Below are 19,656 nucleotides of genomic sequence, written 5' to 3'. Positions count from 1 at the left end.
TAATCACTTTATAATAGTAAAAATAACATACAATAAATAAAAACATTCAACACACTAATAAACTCTAAAGAATGGTTTTGTACAAAAGAAAACCCATAATCTTACCAGATCCACCATTGTTACCCAACGATTTGGATATTAAAGTATGGCTTATTCCAGAAACGGGAGAATGGTTTCGAACCTACGAAGAATATCTTAATAGAATATATTTTTACAACAAGCATGTTTTCACCTGTGAAATTACCGGCACTTCCTGTTTATCATTTTTTCAAGCAATCAATAGTGAAGAACGCGAATTCGAAAATTTAGAATCGAAATTCCCCTTGAAGTTAAGAGAGCCTGTTGCCAAATTTTTACATTTCAATGTTGTCACTCGACTAGACTTATTAGTAGAACATGTATATATTAAATTCAAAACTAATTTTTTCCCAGGAGAACTGGTATTATTAATCAATAAACAACAACAACAGTCAATTACTGAAAATAATAGCACTAATAACAACAATAAAAAAGAATATTGGATAGTTCGCGAAAAAGCTCAATTTAACGCTATCATAGATCCGCAGACTAAAATAGAGTTAAATCCAGCCTACTCTAAATATAGTATATTCAATGAAAAAACTGGCGAATCTAAAATTGTAGATCAAGCTGAAATACATAGAGATAGATCAACTTTTACGAAGCATCTTATAAAATGCTTTTGCAAAATTACTCTCACCAAAGCTAGCCCTAAAATGGGTGCTCCATGGTGTGTTAAACCGGAATATTTACAAGTCTATGGCTTGGATATGACATGGCCTGTCAAGTTATTGAAATATAAAGATGATGTCATTATCTCTACTATTAATTCCAATAATGATCAAAATATCAACGTAGAGTATAAAGATAATGATGATGATTATGATGATCTAACTGATAATGAAATCAAAAAGAAATATAATAATGAAGAAGATACAAATCCAATAAAACTAAAAAAGAAAAGGAGGGATAAAGTAAATATAAATAAAAAAACTGATGAGCTAGTAAAAGTTACAGAAGTAATCAAAAAGAAAAAGGGCAGACCTAGAAAACATAAATTAGAAGATCCATCTGAACCCAAAATTAAAAAGAAACGGGGTAGGAAACCAGGTAGTAAAAACAAGGACAAAAATATTGATATGGAATCAAATGGGAACAGTGAAGGTGTTAGTATCGATACTCCCGGTGTGAAAAAGGAAGACAAGAAGAAAGAAGAAGAAGAAGAAGAAAAAGAAGAAGAAGAACAACTAAAATTACATACTTTGACTAATAATGAAGAAACAAATAATGCCAATGCTAATAATGACCTCAATATTGAAAACAAGAAAAAGGAAAATAATGGGAGAAAACTGGAGAAAAAGGGTAAAAACAATTTCAAAAAAAACAAAAATAATAATGAAGCCGAATCAGATGACCAGATAAAAGAGGGGTCCCAAAATACCGAATTAAACACAAACAATCAAAAGGTTGAAGCTTTAGAAGAAGAATCCAGCTTTCAACAACCTACTTGCATTACCGAGGATACAGAAATACCATTTGATCCAAGCAAAGAATCTCATTTTAAATATACAACTAAATATAATATTGATTTGGAAGAGGTGTGTGCCACCAATAATGAAAAACCAAATTCTTCAAATTTCACCAAGCTATTACAAATATTTCAATTTATTAACACCTTCAATGAGGAATTTAAAATTAGCCACATTTCCTTTGAAAAATTAATTACTGCTTTTAAATGTACAGTACCGCGAGAATTAGCAGGTGAGACGGTACACATAGACATTGTTCCTTTTTCTAAGCATTCCGCAAAGGATAATGTCAATGATTTACCTTTCTACAATGAAAAATGCACACGCTACAGCAAGTTTGATAAACTAATTCGAGACAAAAATGTTCCCAATATTCTAAAATATCGCATTATCCCTGATGACCCACTAGAAACAATAGGGGAAAGTCTAGTGGATGATATAGAATATAATGGATCCCATGTTCTAGTGGAAATATTCTGTGGGTTATTAAGATTGTTTATCAATGAAAATATGGAATGGACATGTTTTGTTGCTGAGGAATGGTTGTTACCCAATGATAATAAAATCACCAATGAAAATTTTGAAATACCACCAGACATTTCCAAATTTTTAGAAAAAGTTTTGCAATATCGAAATGTCGATTGGACAGAGAGATTAGGGAAAAGACAATTTAATAATGGATTCTGGGTAATTTGTCTATTAGGAGTATTTAGAGATTGCATTCATTTACCTATGTATTCTGATATTATCATTAATATTACTACAAAAATCATGAAGTTACAAAATACTGGGTCTCATTTAAATAAAACAATGTGGAGAAATTTCGTTTGGAATTTATCCTTGGATGAAAAAATTGACTGTCTGTGGGTGTTGCTTGATTTGTTATTAAATTTTCAACCTACAATCAAAAATAGGGTCGAATCTTCGATGGAGTTGGTCAATTTGCTGAAAAGCGAAAGATTTAAAATGATGAAAGATGTTAAACAATTAAACAATAAATTGTCGGATTTGTTAAAAAATCAGCATCCTAAAGAATGTGCAGATAAGAATGATACAAATGTTTCTCCAAATGCTAATAACACAGTCGCTAACTTTAGCCTTCCATCGCCATTGTCCGGTACCGAATCCAACGAGAACATCCAAGAAGTCAAAGCTATTGAACTTCAACTTGCTCACTTAAATAATATGAAAGTGCTTTTGGACCAATACTTAAGGACAAATGATGACCAAAGATTGAAATCTTTAGGTATGGACAGGTATGGTAACAAATACTGGTGGCTAGAATTTACTGGAATCCCCATCCACACCGAGAATCCACTATGTGGCAGGCTATTGATTCAAGGCCCCTCAAAATATGAACTACAATATCTTTACCCGGAACATGATGACAAAATTGTACTTGATAGTGAGATGAAGGATAATAACCTTCCTCCAAAGTCTTTATTAGAGAGGAAAATCAAGGAGGAAACAGATCAAGGCATGTTACTAAACGATCTTCACTGGCATATTGTTTCTACTAAACAAGCTTTTAATACATTGATGAAATGGTTAAATACATGGGGCACACGAGAACATCAGCTATTGAAGAACTTGAAAATTTATGAAGACGAAATCTTTAAATCTATTGACTTTATTGAGCGAAAATCCTTGATGAATTTGCCTAGAGAGGATGAAATTTTAAAAGAATTGGAAAAATTTGAATTAAACACCGAGGAATTGGAATATCTAAACCAACTTGCTTCAACAGAAAAAAGTTCCTCTTCGGTTAATATTTCTACTGACGAATCCGATGAGTGTGAAGCAGACTTAGCTGATATCACAAAAAAAATTACGACATTAGAAAATTCAGGCTCAAAAACACGTGTAATATTAAGCCAAATTGCCACGTTAGAAAAACAGCGTGATTTACTACTTGAGAAGAAGAAAAATAATGTCAAAAACAATATGCCTTTTGATTCCAACACTCTGTTAATGCGCTCAATTAAAGAAAAAATACGGGAACAACAACAGCTGTTAACTGAATTGCATAATTTTAGGCACTCAGAATCTATGGAGGATTGTTCTAATTGGCGAAATAATGAATCTATCAGATTATATGGGAAGCCGTTATCTAAAGGTGCTACAGGTAGCAGCGAAGAAGAAAATTGTAATGTTGAAACAAAATTGCATACAATATTAAAGAATATAAACTTACAATTGTCTTAAAAAGAAAAAAAAGAAAAAAAACTTTATAATCACTCTAATATTTTAATTCATATATATATTTATTTGTAATAGCGTACACTTATTCTTTTCGTTTTGTTATATTTTGAAGCATGATACCTCAATTCTGTTTGTCCGGGGGGGAAAAAAAAAAAAAAAAAAAGAATGTGCTTGCTGTTTTTAAAAGGCTCGGACTATTAGTATGTTCGCATTCTATTTTTTTTTTTTTTTTTTTTTTAATATATGTTACTTTTTAAGTGCTCTAAAAAATTAAAAATTAAAAATGAAGATTAAAAATTTTAACACATTGTCTGCCGCATTTCTTAAAAAAATTTTCTTTAAATATATTTTCCCTCTTTTTTTTTTTTTTTTTTTTTTAATACAAAAGTTTAATAGTAAACATAATCTTTATCCCTCCATGAATGTAATATATTGATAATTATAAACCTAAACAATTATACTAATAAACGAAAACAAATCTAAACCATGTCCTTACAATACAAACTGTTATTTTCTAGAACTACCAACAGGTATTCCGCTTTCCAGGCCTTATCAAGAACTGTTTGCCGTTCAAAAACTTATTATTCTACCCAAAAATTGAATAATGATACAAAAAATAGTCCAGAAGATTTGGTTAAAAATTCCGAATTAAAGTCAAAGCCATTAGATTTTACAAATAATGCGCCAGTTAAAGCAGGAAAAGAATCACAAGTTATTTTATCCACTTCTAATTACGAAAATCCAAATTATCAATTACCTAAATGGAAGGAAGCTTTAGGAGAGTTTGTTGTCAAGACTTTTAGGTTAGATATGGACAAAATTAGGGCAGGCCCAATTGCTGGTTCTCATTACTATGGATTGTGTAAAGTCCAAGGTTTACAATACGAAGATAAAAAATTATCGCCATCTGCTCTTTTTTTTTATGAAGATTTAAAACTACCCAGAACTTTTTCTCAATGGTTTCAAATCACTATTTTACACGAATGGCTATTATTCGTGCGTATGCGTGCAATGCCATTTAAATATGGTCATAATTACCAACAGAAATTAGTCGATAGAACATTTATCGATATCGAAAGAAGATTGGTCGATGAAATGAATGTGAACTCGGGTAGAATCATTGATCAATATTTAAAAGATTTTAATTCCCAATTAAGAGGTGCTGTTTTTGCGTATGATGAAGGTTTCGCTACCGATGATATCACCTTAGCTGAAGCTTTATGGAGAAACTTATTTGGTGGTAGAAAAAACATAGATATGGTTCATTTGGAAGCCATGGTTAGATACGTTCGTTCTCAACTCTATGTTTTAAGTAAAACCAGCGACAGGGATTTCGGCTTAGGTAAATTTAACTTTGTTCCACCAGATGAAGTTGTTTATAAGTTGACGCCTCAACAAGAATCTGAATTGAAGGATAAAACAATTAAAAAATATGAAGCTTTAGACAGGGATCCTCATACCTTGCCAAGTGAAAGAAGTAACTTGTCCTATAAGAATTAATATACATATCTATATGTCCGTATACTTCAAAGAGTATTTTATTTATTGTCATAACCTTTTTTTTTTTCTTTTTTTTTTTTTCCTTTGTATAATATTTTATATTATTTTAGTGGCTTGATAAACCCTTTTCCAAACTAAATAAAACATTATATCTGTATATAGTCTATATATTAATATTTCATTTTCGTCTCACATTATCATATGTACATTTATATTAATTTTTAAAATTGAAGTTACTCATAAATATACAAATATATATATATCATCCAATCAAATTACTTGTCTTTTAACTTGTGTTTCCCATACCTTAGGCTCATTGTGTTTTACCAGTTGGTACAAGTTATCAATTAATCCAACATTGAAAGATGCACTTCCTTTACAATCTTTAGAAGCCAGTAACCCAGCCTCTTTGTATAAAGTGACTGCAGCTAAAACTAAGGATATAATTGGCCTGTTACTATTCTTATCATTTGAGCCTAATAAAGTAGTGATAACACTACCTAAAGAACAACCACTTGCGGTAATACAGCCCCAAATAGGCAAATCTTCATTTTCTACCAAATAAACAGGAACTGTTTCCTGTGAAAAGTTCAATTCACTTGGAGATGGTAAGCCTTCGCCAACCCCATCTGCAATAATATCTGTTTTTCCTGTGCAGACAGCAACTGTACGGAATAAGAATGCTACTTTTTTGGTAGCACCAATTAATTCGTTCAAAGAAATTTTAGAAACATCACCACTGTCGACACCTTTCATATTAGAGGCAAACCCTGCCAAAGATAACATTTCCCCTGCATTGCCTTTAATACAGGCATATTGCCCTCTGCTCAGGCATTGATTATTTAGATAGATTCTCGTTGAAGTAGCACTATATCCAACTGGATCAAATACAATAGGTCTTTTGTGGCTATTATAAGCGGAAATAGTGGCAATCAAAGTCTCCAAAGGTGCTACAGAGCCAGTATTTATCAATAAACTAGAATTTGGAATAGAAGCTAACTCATTTGCTTCTGATTCAATTTCACTCATAATGGGAGACCCACCAATAGCTAATGTTACATTAGCACCAAAATTCTGATGGACTTTATTGGTCATATGTTGAACTAAAGGTGTGGTTGCTGACACATTTGTGAAAATACTTTGTAGATCCTCATGGAAGGTGTTAAAGTCAAAAGTAGCTGAAACACCAGTAGCAAATTCATAATTTCTGGATGAAAAATTGGAAACATATGGCAACAAATTTTCAGTGGCTTTAAAGGGTGAAATAGAGGCCATTATTTCACTGACAACAGATATACCATCAACTTTACGTTTCCCATTCAAAGAGCTTGATTGTAAAATTACTCTTTCCAAATTATCAGGATGCAATCCACCAATGGCTACAGTACGAATTTCAGGTAAATTATAGTCTTCCAAAGCTGTTAATATTTTGGAAACGCCTCTAGCTCCCATGGGTTTTTTTTTCATATTTTTTTTGGTATTTGTTGGAAAACATGGACCAATTCCAACATAATCTAAACAGCCCTTGAATTCTGTAGAAATCTTTTCAATTTCTTCTACTTTACTTACACTCCACCCCAAAATTTTTTTGGGACCAAGTAGTTTTCTAGCCAAGTCAATTGGCATATCGTCTTGGCCTACATGCACACCATCAGCGTCAGCAGCTAGTGCCACATCAATACGGTCATTGATAATTAAAGGAACATTATATTGTTCACATAGTTTTTTCAATGCCGATGCACGCTTAATAAATTCACCAGTTTCCAAGTTTTTTTCACGCAATTGCACAATGGTGACGCCACCTTTCAAAGCTTCCTCAACTTGCTCAACGAAACTATGGCCCACGGGCAGCATTGACGAATCTGTTACTAAATATAACCTATACGATATTTTTTGATCTCTAGTGATTGGCATTTTTTTTTTTTTTTTTTTGTTATGTATTTCTTCTGATACCTTGAAGATTGATACCTGTTTTTGAATAATTAATAAAAGGAAAAAACATATCAGTGATGCCAGCTTTGTATAATTCAAAATTTTTATTTTCGTTGATGTCCCTTTATATATATATATATATATATATTCAATTTTCTAAATTTTTAATGTTCAAATAATTTGATTAGGGTTGCCATGCAATTATTAAAAGTCAGCCAAAGTTGATGCAGTTTTTAAAATTCACCAAAAATTTATTCATGTTTTTTTTTTTTATATTTGCGATGATTTATTAATTAAAATACTCTTATTCAAAATGTATCGGCCGATACAAAATATCTCGGTAACGTTTGATAAAAAAATAAAAGAGGTAAATGTCCGGCAAAATATTAAATACCGAGAACTAGCAAAGCCCTTTTTGTCCTTCACAGCAACAAAAACTTACGTTCCCGGAACTCAGTTGTTTTCGGTCTCGGATATATTCAAATTATTAAAAAATTAAATAATAATAATAAAAAAAAAAAAAAGAAACAAAAAAAAAAAAAAAAGCGTATATACGACAGATATAAATAACAATTAGATAAAGAAAACAAAAAAAAAAAAAAAAAGATTCAGATTATACACACAGAAGGGAAATAACTAACATGAGAGTTAATCCTAGTGTAATATTAGAGGCACCTGTTTACTATACTGGTTTGAAAACACATCATAATATTGAAAAAGTAATTATACTTCGTGATTTACAATTAGAGTATGATTCTTCAACGTTAAGGGCAAATTTCAAATTTTTACCAAGGGATGTAACAATAATAGACTTGACAAATAATGAATTTGAAAGGTTACCACCACTGGGAGACAATCAATATTGTCATACGCTACTTTTAAGTAGAAATTTACTACGATCATTAGATGTGGAAGATTTGCCAAGAAATATTAGGAATTTACAGTTATCGCATAATAAAATTACTTCATTCACTCAATTGGAATCCTGGAAGGTTAATTGCCCAAAAAGCTTGTCAAATTTGACTTTGATCGGAAATAGTATCTGTTTTATGGAAAATTATAGAGAACATGTAATAAGGATATTACCTCATTTGAAGATATTGGATTTTCAAAAAATAACATCGATGGAACGCAAAAGGGCAAGAAATTTGAAAAAATTAATGAAAAATAGTGACAAACAGAAAAATAGTGACATCATTCAATCAAATCCTAATGCTGATGACATGCCCAAGGAAATATTACTAATGACGAACGTTGTTTCTAAATTAGATGTCGCGAAGAGAAAAGAGTTACAGGAACAATTAGCCAAAGCAACTACATTGGCCGAAATAAATAGAATAGAGAAATTGTTATCTGGCGGTGTTTGATATTTTGCAATGCAGAAAATAATACAATACAATTTGAAGATTTTAATATATTGACAAGATATATATTAATTATATATATATATATAATTTGTGCGTGTATTTAGGTATATAAAAGAAATCTGAAAAAAGAAAAGAGGGTAAATCGTTAGTCATTATTCATTATGTTTGCATTATTATTGTTATTATTATTATTATTATTATTATTATTATTGTTGTTGTTAACCTTTAATTTTTTATTTTTGGTAACATCTATACTACTTTTGATTACCGATGAATGTAATTTATTTAAATCTATGTTTTTGTAAAGTTCTTTTCTCAAGTTTTCCTTATACTCTTCATCTTTGGATGTGCTGTTAATGTCATTTTCTATTAGTACTTTCTTTTTTGGGTTCATTTGTTGAATATGACAACTATGACAAACATTATTATACCAAAAAATGCTTGAACTGGTTCCACATATTACACACTTGTCTTGGAAAAATAAAATACGTTGTTTTTTACTTCTAATCACCCAATTTTCTATGAATATTTGTAGTAAAGGTTTTTTTAGTATTGAATGCATTTCATTAAATGGTAACAATCTAGGTGAAGAATGATGTGCACATAGTAATGTGGGGAATTCAGAATCTTCTGAAAGAAAACCTAGTTGAAATCCGTTAGAATCTTGTGCACATGTAACATGGAAATGATTAGAACAGCAACCACATTTAACCACTGAACCTTTGTTAGATTTGCATATAGAACAACTAATTAACTTCTTTACCTTTTCAATGCATTGTATAGGTTCCAGATTGTCACTTTTGCCAAGCAATAACTCTGATTGAAACATAGCACATGAAATATGACACCATTGATTATCATCTGTTCTTTTTAAAGCATCTGGTATAGCAGTTTTTAATAATTTTCTTCCGGACTCAAAATCTAGTTCTTTTGTACAACATAGACAACACAGATAATTATCTTTCGCAACAACGGGTTTCATTTCATTACTACAGACATCACATAACCAATCATTGTGACAATTTATTTTAGATTTGTAGCCGTAGCAATAAAAATGGCAATTCATACCACAATGAGAACAAATAATTTCATCATTATCTTGCTGCATTTTAGAAGAAGAAGGAGAAGAAGGAGAAGAAGAGAATTTAGTCAAACAGACACAACAAAAATTACGTAGACTCTCGACCGGTACAACATCTTTAGAAACAGCTTCTGAAAATCCCAATTGTTTAAAAGTATTACTGGAATTTTTGGCATTAGTTGATATTTTCAATAAAGGTTTTAATTCATTATATCTACTTAAAATGGTTTCTTTATCGTCGGTATAGGTTATTGGAGCCTTTTGTAATTTTTTTTGAGATGCTTTTAATTTTTTCAAAAGAGGTTCCATATCAGTTATTTCCTTCAATGCTGGGTATTTTCTTTTGACAATTTTGCCAAAAATTTCTGAAATATTTGTTATACGAATATTCTTAAAATTAGGCTCGATGAGTATTTTACATTTACCATTGTTGACTTTAGTATCAGTACTATCTCCATTAGTACCATTATTACTCTTACATGTCCGTTTGTATATATCCACATCTACTTTAATACACTCATTATTTGTGAAAACCGTTTGTTGTTTTGTAGGCTCAGTACTTCCACCATTGACAGTAGCCACAGAAGTGACACTATTTCCCCCTGGCATAATGTCTCTTCTTTTTGTTAATTCTAATTGTTCTACAGTACTATGACCGGTAAGCCCATTTTTTTGTTTAGTATCATTTAAATGTTCGGTAATATAGATGTCTAGGTCTTTCATCATAATATCTGTATCAACAGTAGATCGTTTGACCAAATGGAAAACTTGCTTAGTTAGGGAAGCTCTTACGGATAAAACATTTCTTTTCAATTTCGCCAGTCTTTTAGAATCCAGTATAACGGCTTCTCTTTGTTTAACAATCAATTCTGCATCTTGTATCAATTCCCACTCAATGTGTTTATGCAGCACAGACTGTGGATTCGCTTTAACAGTGTAATTGGTTTCACTTGAATCACTTAAAATCCCAGCAATTGCAGCTTTATAAGCAGGCATTGCACTGCCATACAAGTGTCTAATTATAATGGTTGGCTTTTCCCATCTCACACCATACCTTCTCCATAAACGTGCACAACGAATGCATAGGCCCTCAAAAAGATTAGTTTCTGGTTCAGTAGTAAAACCAGTCAATTTATACCACATTGGAGAATAATCAACGTTACAAAAATTGCATTTAAATTCAGTGTCTTTTGGTAAAACATCTAATTCAACAGATGAGTCATCCATATATTTCCACTCTGAAGCTAGCTTCGTGTTTTCATTCTTTTTAACCTCAGTATTACTGCTAGCATTCAAAGATTTATTTTTCCTTTTTTTATCTAATTTTCCCCGGACCTTTAAGCCGTTTTTTGTTTTTTTCCACAAGTAATAATATTTAACAACCATTGACATGGGCTGGGTTTTAATTGCTTTATATACGGGAAGCAACTCACTACCATATTTCGCAACTTCTTTTTCAAAAATTTCCGTTTCCTTTGGGGAAAATGTAGGAAGTTTAAGGACTTCTCTGTTTAGGGTATTGACGCAGTCCTCGTAGGCCAGCTCTGGATTATAATTATGTTCCATTAACTTTTTATATATATAATCTCTAAAATTGCAATCTGTAGGAGAAAAAGATTTCAATTTTGGTATACTTTCAACACATTTTTTGGTGTAACTATCCAAGTCTTTTTCAGATATTTTATTTTCATCCCAAACCCATTGCAATTGACTAGTTTCATTGTTATCCAAACCACGAATAGGAACTAAATTGTCCTCGATTCTTTTCTCCTGATCTATCGGCTTCCATTGATACTTATTGATACCTACTCTTGAACATTTAAATGGATAGGGCATATCTAGGGTTAGTAAATCTGTTAAATGATTTACAACGTATGGTCCCAAATATTGCAAATTCCAGTTAAATTGGTCCTTTCTTAGTTTGTCGTGAGATAGCAGGTCACCAGCAAAATTTTCTAATTCATCTACTTTTTTCTTGATAGCGTGCCATTCAGATTCTAGTTTTTCCTCTATTAAGTTATCTTCTTTTTTCAAACAATCACTGCATATCCAGACCAAACCTTTATTAGGTCTTCTTTCCAATGGGGGATTCAAACAATATAAATGGTATGGATTGTTGCATTCATCACAGGTTAAATATTGAGTAGGGGTTTCGCACCATTCCAAACAATTTTGACAACGTAAATCCCATTCTCTATTAGCAGCATGATCCAAATTTTTTTTACACAACACGTACTTGGAGATAAATTTTTCAAAGGGAAACTTTGATTCATAATAAACATAAGGGTACCTTTTACTTAATGCGGTAATATAATTAGAAAACATATTTTTGTCAAGCAAGTCAAGCATTTTTTTGCTGGGATAGACGGAATAATATTCAGAAGTATAACGATCATATAATTGTTCAAAATAAAAGTGGTTACTTTTGGTGATGTATTGATCTAAGCTTGGAATATCATCCAAAATTAAAGGTTTTGTTGGAATGACCATTTTATGCAATACGGTACAGTGACCTCGATAAGACAAAATAGGACAGAGATCTGTATGCAACGTTGCATATAATAATCTTGGATCTTGCCTAGTAATTTTGTCAGAAATGTCCCTTGGTCTATAAAACCAATTCATTTTTAGATTAAAATAGTAATATGGATAAATTTTTAGTTTGTTGGAGTTTTCATCAATTTTCTTTTGAAATTCAGGTTTTGCAACAAATTCCATGACTCGACCTATATAATATGGTTCGCCTGGTGGTTCTGAAATCATATATATATGATCATTAATTGATAATAGTACTTCTATTTTAGAATTAGAAGTGTGTCCTTTTAAAATTTTTTTATATAGAATACCATCAGAAATGTTGACCATGGCGCCTTCCAAATGTAACATATTAGAAAATCTGCTAAATTTTCTAAAAGCTGGTGGTAAGGAAGGTATAAAGTTCCAGGAAATAGATTTATCTTGCAAAACTTTATTAACAGTGGAATCGTTTTTCCTATTATTATTGTTGTTGTGTCCCGATGATGTTTTGCTTGAGTTTTTTCTGGCGTGCATACTGTTAGTATTGATAGTTGGACCAGAATTATCACTATTATTTAAATGTTTTGGCGGTGAAGTTGATTTTGATTTTTTACCCTTTCCATTAAGTTCTACTAAAGTTATTTTATTTTCTAATTGTATGTCACCTTTTTTCTCATTATAATTAACTTTTTTAGTCGACCTTCTTTTACCATGAGCAGGAGAATCTTCTTCTCCAGATGACATGCTGTTATCCTTAAGTATGCAATTATTTTTTATGATCATAAAAAGTAGAGATTGAAATCAGTAATTTGTAACAGGAAAAAAAAAAAAAAATTTTTTTTTTTTTTTTTGTTAATATCAGGATTCTTTTAGTTATGGTATTAATTATTTTTTATTTTTTTATTTTCTTTTTCTCTCTTTGTTTTATTTTTATTTTAATTTTTTTTTTTATTCGAGACCTGGCAAAGGATGATAATTAAAGATTATTAAAGTTAGAAAATAAGATATAATTCTATGAAAGGATGATTCACAGTGATAATTATTAAAAAGTGATTTTTTAATATTAATTTTGATTTAGAATTGCAGATTGTTATAAGAAGGCTTTGATTGCTTGATAATGGCATGCAATAAAACTAGAAATTAAAACGGTTCTTATATTCTTAGTCTCAAACCGAGAATTAAAAACTATTTGATCACGTTTATCTTAACCATCGTATCAAATGATCTATATTAGAAAAAAAAAAAAAATATAAAACTGAAATTATTTAAACTTCACTACTATTTTACTTTTGCCATATCTTCACCTTTAATCCCTTTCATTGTCCTTACTACCATCATCAATCCCATTAACTATTTCAAAAAAAGAGAAAATAAAAAAAAAAGTATGGTGTCAATTGATAGAAATGCACCCGAGATTCCAGGCATCAAACAACCAAGTAATGTCACCAACGATTTAAAAGCAATTATTTCCAGAATATTAAATTCCCCCAAACCATTAAGAACTTTTTTGGGTTCTCAACCTGTTTCTTTTCAAAAACAAGATATTGGCTCTAAGCTATTATCAGAAGACTATTATGTTTGCGAAAAAACAGATGGCATCCGTGTTATAATGTTCTTGGTTGTTAATCCAGTTACTCAAGAACAAGGTTGTTTTTTGATTGATCGTGAAAACAATTTTTTTTTAACTTCTGGTTTTCAACTTCCATTGCCCAAACATTTAGTTCCTCCCGAACAATTGAAAGATGAAGAGGGTAAACCAATAAAAAAAGACCCACTATTAAGAACTTTCCAAAATGGTACTCTTGTCGATGGCGAACTAGTTATCCAAACAAATCCACAAACCAAAATAAAGGAATTGAGATACCTAATGTTTGATTGTTTATCAATCAATGGTCGTTCTCTAGTTCATTCACCAACTTCTTCAAGATTAGCTCATTTAGGCCATGATTTTTATAAACCATATTTTGATTTACGTGTAAAATATCCTGAAATATGTCAAAATTTCCCCTTTAAATTGAGTATGAAGCAAATGATGTTTAGCTATGACCTAGTTAAAGTTGCAAAGAGTCTAAATAACTTGCCTCACGTTAGCGATGGTTTAATTTTCACACCAGTTTTAAGACCATATGTCATCGGTGGTAAAGACCAGCTTCTTTTAAAATGGAAACCTGAAGAAGAAAATACTGTGGATTTCAAACTAGTGCTCGAAATTGCCAAGTATTATGAAAATTCAAAAAAGAAGAATAAAACTTCAGATTGGTATTACAATTATGACGTTAAACCATTAGCCTTTAATCTTTATGTGTGGCAAGGCGGTTCAGATAGTAGTTACAAGTCGAACCCCGATGAACCATTTAACGAAAAAGATTTGAAAATACTAAATAACACATACAGTAAATTTGCTGAATTAACTGTTTCTGAGGAGGAATGGAAAAAGTTACTAAGTTTAAATGAACCCATAAACGGCAGAATCGTTGAATGTGGGAAAGACCAAGATACTGGTGAATGGAAGCTGCTTCGTTTTAGAGATGATAAATTAAATGGAAATCATATCTCTGTTGTACAAAATGTTTTGGAGAGCATTAATGATGCTGTCACAATTGAGGATTTAGAAAGTGAAGCTGCTGATATTAAGAAAAAATGGGATAATAGACATAATAAAAATAATAAAAATAAGTATGTAGATGATGAGGACGATGAGGATGATATTTTGGATATGTTTTGAAACTATATACAGTAGATAATTGTTTCATTATCATAATTTTCCTTTTGTAATATTTATTTATATATATATATAATAAAAAAAAAAAAAAAAAAAAAAAAAAAAAAAAAATGGAAATAAAGAATAATATTTACATCTTTCCTACAATTTTTTTTTCTCTTTTTTTTTTTTTTTTTTCTAATAAAAATTCATAACAGCACTTTTCAACAATTCTCTTGGATTACCATTGCCACTTAGAAAGTATTTCTCTTCAAAAGAATCTGTCGGTTTAGCAACACCAGCTTGCTTGTAAAAATCTAATAGTACAGAAACTTCCTTTTCATTCAATCTGGCAACAGGGAACTCTTTAACATTGCCTTTTAACAATTTAGCTGCAAATTCTGGATCATAATGATATTGCTTAAGATAAGGATCATGTGGTAACTTGCCCAAACCAATTGGTAAAGTCCTATTACTTCTATCACTACCACATAGTGCCAAGATAACAGAACTTGAATTATGGCCAAAAGAAATATCTCCACTGATGATATCGAAAAGTGTTTTGGCTATTTGGAAGTCTAAAGTTGAAATCGGTTTGTTATTAGTATCTCTATACGCAGTAAAAGAGCTGGTAACCAGTCTAGAAAAATTGTCAATCGTTAAAGTGACTGGAACAGCTTTTTGCACCGATAGTTCATGAATAACTGCACCAAATAATTTACCCCTTAGCTTAGGAACAGTCTTTATATTTAATAAATCAAACAATGTATGCTGCCCCTTGTTAAGTTCTTTATTGTGTCTAACAGAAGAATCCTTAATATCAGCATTCTGAAACTTATAACTCTCAGAAAGTTTAATGGATCTTAATAATTCCGGTCTATTAGACTTTAAAAATTTGGTTAATAAACTTTTCAAATACATTGGCTGGATGTATTGCCCCTTATCTGGTAAAAAATCATTTCTACCGTTTAAAAATAATTCTGGGTGGGAAAAATGTAAAATAATGTGGGTTTCATGTATACAAGCGTGTAATTGAGCCAATAATGTGCTCTTACCAATACCCCTCTCGCCAGTTAATACAATTTTTTTATCAGTCGATAACTGTTCCAACAATTTCTTGGTGGTTAATTCTCTTACTAAAGTAACTGGTTTTTGAAATAGTTCATTAAATTGGTTTTGTTTGAAACTACCTAGTCTGTATAATGTTTGATATTGTGAGTTGGAAAAGCAAACCACAGAATTTAGTACTTTGTTTAGATTTTGGGAATTAAATTGTTGAGTTTCAACAATTGGTGCTTTTTCATGAAATTTCCCAGTAGAAATACTTTCGATCCATTTTTTATGTAAAGAGCCAGAGATATTTTTCTTAGAACTTTTATAACCATCAGTTGAATTATTACCTTTACGTGCAAAACTTTGTGTTTTACCACGGGATGGAGTACCAGCTTTTAAGATAGCGGACGTGTTAAAATATCTGACTGAACTTCTTAACATTTATTATGAGTTTTGATTTTTTTTTTTTTTTTTCCCTATGTTTGTGAAGTTATTTATTTGTTGAGTGATAAAATGAACCAAAGAATATAAAAAAAAAAAAAAAAGGAAAAAAGTAAAAGGAAAAGCTTGTTTAGGATTAGTGACAATTTTAAAAAATTTATTAAATTGTTGTTTTTATCCGAAAAAGTTTTTTTTTTTTCATCGTTTGAAAAATAAACAATATCACTAGAAACGAAATAAATAAATAAATAAATATGTCACAGTGTCTTCTACCTTGCACGGAAATCGTGCAAATGCCACTATAAACACAAATATTTGAAAAATATATTTAAAAAGAAAAAAACCCCCACTCAGATACACCATACGTAAATACAGGTTTAAGAATATTGATACAATTAATAAATAGGTTACTATTAGATAACCTTGATTTTATAAATCGTCTTATTGAAAATATATTTATATGAAATTAAAATAAAAAAAAATATAATAAAATATTAAACATTTGAGGGTTCAGCAGGTACAAGAGCTTCGTTGTTTTCAGATGTTCCTTCTTCTTCTGCACCTTGCTTTGTTTCTTGTTCCTCTTTCCTTTGCTTTAATTCAGCAAATCTTCTTTCACCATCAACTAAGTATTCAAAATTGGTAGTTTTGTCATTTTGTTGCTGTCTACCCTCTAGCAACTTATTGAATGAATCAATATAACCGAAAAATGCATAAAAAGTGTTTTCTTCAGATTCTTCTGCATAAATTTTATCATAGATATGTTTCATTTTAAAATCATGTATCTCCCCAGCCCACTTATCAAATGTAATAGTCTCATAGCCAATTTTTTCCAATCTTGGATTATAACCATCATATACCGGGTGTTCTAATAATAACCCTAAAGCTGGTGCCTTGGGTATATTCATTTTATCTTGCCCAAACGCAATGTCAACAAGATTGCTTGCACATTGGCATCTAACAGCTAAAGTAGCCATGCTAATCATTTTACGGATCTGATGTAACATAAAAGATTGGCCATGAATTTTGATTGAAACCCATTCAGTATTTTCGATAACAAATGGATCACTCACTCTAATGTCCTTCATGTAACGGATAGCACTGGGATCCTTGAAATCTTTTCCCACAGTAAAATTGTGGAAATTATGAGCACCCAGATATCTCTTCATAACTTCACGGAAATGTTCTAATCTTTCATTAGATAAACGGTATTCTCTACGATGGGTGTTTGTGATTTCCTTATGTTTTTTATATAATAAATAAACTTTTTCGTTAACATTGGTATCTAGTTCTGCTGGTTCAGGGGATTGTGCTATTTCTGTGCCTTTAATTTTTTCATCGGTCTTGTCATTTCCATTGTTTTTGTAATCAAAAGTGTAATTTTCAATAGCATCCAATTGCTCAGGAGTAAATGTCTTTTTCAAATCTTCATCCAACTTATTCCAAAACTCATCACTTTCCCCATCAACGAATCCGGTTATTTTGTGTAAATCATTGTACAATGGAGAATCTGGTTTAGGGCCCAATAAAGAGTAAGTAGGTAGTAAATATTCATACCATCTACTACTGCAGGCTTTTCTGCTATCAAAGCCATTGTTAACTCTTTGAATACCCCAAATACGTATCCCAGAAGGCAAAAAGTCGTTAATTTTAGTCTTAATATCGGGATCTTCAATAATCATTTTTAAAGATATAACATTCCCCCCGGCATGGACACCTTTATCTGTTCTAGCTGCTCTTTGAAAGGCATTTTTTTTCAAATCAGTAGAATTATCTTCACTAATAGCACCTGATTTAACAAATGCATTAAACAGTTCGCTTTCAATAGTTTTACTTGGGGGATTGTATTGCATACCATGATACCCGGCACCACAATAACCTAGCATAACGGCAACTTTCCGTTTAGGCAAACGTGGTTTTTTTGGAACACCTTCTCTTGGAGTCCGAGTTCTTTTGTTTTTATTATCCTTGGATTCATCGTTTTCTTCACCAGGAGATTGTTCTTGTTCTAGTGACCTTTTCTTCACAATATTGCCAGTGGTAACAGGAGAGTTATCCGAAGTTGGATTTACCTTGTTGTTACTATCGTTCAAAGTGTGTGATATAATAGAACTAGTTTTATTAGTAGATGTAGGCAGTGTTGTATTATCCATTCTTGCTAGTATTATCTTGAAAGTTCCTACTAACTGTCTTAAAAGAGAATTCATGTAATTGCTTTTAAAAAAAAAAAAAAAAAAAGAAAAGAAAAGGAAAAAGAGGTTAATGATAAAAATTAAATTTATTTATTACACTTGAATAAATTAACATAATATTGATAAGTAAACAAGCTAGCGACATAATTTAGAAGGGGAAAAGAGATATTTGAATTAAATTATAGTCGAAAAATTAATAATTACAGTTACATTACAAATAAGTAATGATTTTCGTTTTACTTTTTGGTTGCTTCCTTGGTTATTTTTTTTTTTTTTTGATGAAATTTTTTGTTCAAATAAAAAAGAAAATAAAATTTCGTCGTTTCTTTTTTTTTTTTTTTTTTTTTTTTTGTTTTTAGTAAAATGTTTTGTTTCTTTGTCAATTAAAATATACTAATTTTATTTATTGTTACAAGCCCAAATAATTTATACACAGTCTTTTTTTTTTTTTTTTTAACAGAAAAAAACTGATCAAGACATTTTATAAAAAATAAAGTTTTAAAGCATTCTACCCACTCTAAATAATATCACAGTTGTAAAAAAAAAAAAAAAAAAAAAAAAAAACACAAATGAGACAATTAACAGAAGAAGAAACTAAAGTTGTTTTTGAAAAGCTAGCAGGTTATATTGGCCGTAATATTCAATATTTAGTTAATGATAAATACGTTTTCCGTTTACAAAAAGATAGGGTTTATTATGTTCCAGAATTAGTAGCCAACTATGCTACATCCGTTACACGTCAACAATTGATGTCTCTAGGGATATGTTTCGGGAAATTCACCAAAACTGGAAAATTTAGATTACATATTACAGCTTTACAAATCTTAAGCGAACATGCCAAATATAAAATATGGGTTAAACAAAACGGGGAAATGCCATTCCTATACGGCAACCACGTATTAAAGGCTCATGTTGGTAAAATGAGTGATGATATACCTGAACATGTTGGTGTTATTGTTTATAATATGCACGATATTCCATTGGGGTTTGGCGTTAGTGCCAAAAGCACAAATGCATCCAGAGATTTACAACCAACAGGAATTGTGGCCTTTAGACAGGCAGATATTGGTGAATATTTGAGAGATGAAGATACTCTATTTACATAATCTTAATAGTTTTGTTT

General features: G+C 30.8%; 9 protein-coding genes across 9 annotated transcripts; 5 read left to right on the top strand and 4 right to left on the bottom strand.

The window, feature by feature from the left end:
- Nucleotides 1-71: 71 nt before the first annotated feature.
- SCDLUD_001120 (uncharacterized protein) lies at nt 72-3,752 on the top strand (the record flags this gene model as incomplete). Its single annotated transcript, XM_046080097.1, has 1 exon — nt 72-3,752. One exon carries the CDS (start codon nt 72-74, stop codon nt 3,750-3,752), a length of 3,681 nt encoding a protein of 1,226 aa, XP_045937408.1.
- A 483-nt stretch (nt 3,753-4,235) lies between these two features.
- CBP3 (Cbp3p) lies at nt 4,236-5,249 on the top strand (the record flags this gene model as incomplete). Its single annotated transcript, XM_046080096.1, has 1 exon — nt 4,236-5,249. The coding sequence occupies one exon, from the start codon at nt 4,236-4,238 to the stop codon at nt 5,247-5,249; it is 1,014 nt and encodes a 337-aa protein (XP_045937407.1).
- A 270-nt stretch (nt 5,250-5,519) lies between these two features.
- THI6 (bifunctional hydroxyethylthiazole kinase/thiamine-phosphate diphosphorylase) lies at nt 5,520-7,163 on the bottom strand (the record flags this gene model as incomplete). Its single annotated transcript, XM_046080095.1, has 1 exon — nt 5,520-7,163. One exon carries the CDS (start codon nt 7,161-7,163, stop codon nt 5,520-5,522), a length of 1,644 nt encoding a protein of 547 aa, XP_045937406.1.
- Nucleotides 7,164-7,822: 659 nt separating this feature from the next.
- Nucleotides 7,823-8,548, top strand: LEA1 (U2 snRNP complex subunit LEA1; the record flags this gene model as incomplete). Its single annotated transcript, XM_046080094.1, has 1 exon — nt 7,823-8,548. One exon carries the CDS (start codon nt 7,823-7,825, stop codon nt 8,546-8,548), a length of 726 nt encoding a protein of 241 aa, XP_045937405.1.
- Nucleotides 8,549-8,693: 145 nt separating this feature from the next.
- SNT2 (DNA-binding E3 ubiquitin-protein ligase SNT2) lies at nt 8,694-12,890 on the bottom strand (the record flags this gene model as incomplete). The annotated part of the gene is made up of 1 exon (XM_046080093.1): nt 8,694-12,890. One exon carries the CDS (start codon nt 12,888-12,890, stop codon nt 8,694-8,696), a length of 4,197 nt encoding a protein of 1,398 aa, XP_045937404.1.
- Nucleotides 12,891-13,530: 640 nt separating this feature from the next.
- Nucleotides 13,531-14,871, top strand: CEG1 (mRNA guanylyltransferase; the record flags this gene model as incomplete). The annotated part of the gene is made up of 1 exon (XM_046080092.1): nt 13,531-14,871. The coding sequence occupies one exon, from the start codon at nt 13,531-13,533 to the stop codon at nt 14,869-14,871; it is 1,341 nt and encodes a 446-aa protein (XP_045937403.1).
- Nucleotides 14,872-15,045: 174 nt separating this feature from the next.
- On the bottom strand, nt 15,046-16,341 carry RSM23 (mitochondrial 37S ribosomal protein mS29; the record flags this gene model as incomplete). The annotated part of the gene is made up of 1 exon (XM_046080091.1): nt 15,046-16,341. The coding sequence occupies one exon, from the start codon at nt 16,339-16,341 to the stop codon at nt 15,046-15,048; it is 1,296 nt and encodes a 431-aa protein (XP_045937402.1).
- A 494-nt stretch (nt 16,342-16,835) lies between these two features.
- On the bottom strand, nt 16,836-18,494 carry PUS1 (pseudouridine synthase PUS1; the record flags this gene model as incomplete). Its single annotated transcript, XM_046080090.1, has 1 exon — nt 16,836-18,494. The coding sequence occupies one exon, from the start codon at nt 18,492-18,494 to the stop codon at nt 16,836-16,838; it is 1,659 nt and encodes a 552-aa protein (XP_045937401.1).
- A 608-nt stretch (nt 18,495-19,102) lies between these two features.
- On the top strand, nt 19,103-19,639 carry NIP7 (ribosome biosynthesis protein NIP7; the record flags this gene model as incomplete). The annotated part of the gene is made up of 1 exon (XM_046080089.1): nt 19,103-19,639. One exon carries the CDS (start codon nt 19,103-19,105, stop codon nt 19,637-19,639), a length of 537 nt encoding a protein of 178 aa, XP_045937400.1.
- Between the last annotated feature and the right edge of the window lie 17 nt (nt 19,640-19,656).

This window comes from Saccharomycodes ludwigii, chromosome I (genome assembly GCF_020623625.1).
Source record: "Saccharomycodes ludwigii strain NBRC 1722 chromosome I, whole genome shotgun sequence".
Lineage (NCBI taxonomy): Eukaryota > Fungi > Ascomycota > Saccharomycetes > Saccharomycodales > Saccharomycodaceae > Saccharomycodes > Saccharomycodes ludwigii.
Note: the sequence above shows the minus strand (reverse complement) of the source record. Positions and strands in the feature narration are given on the sequence as shown.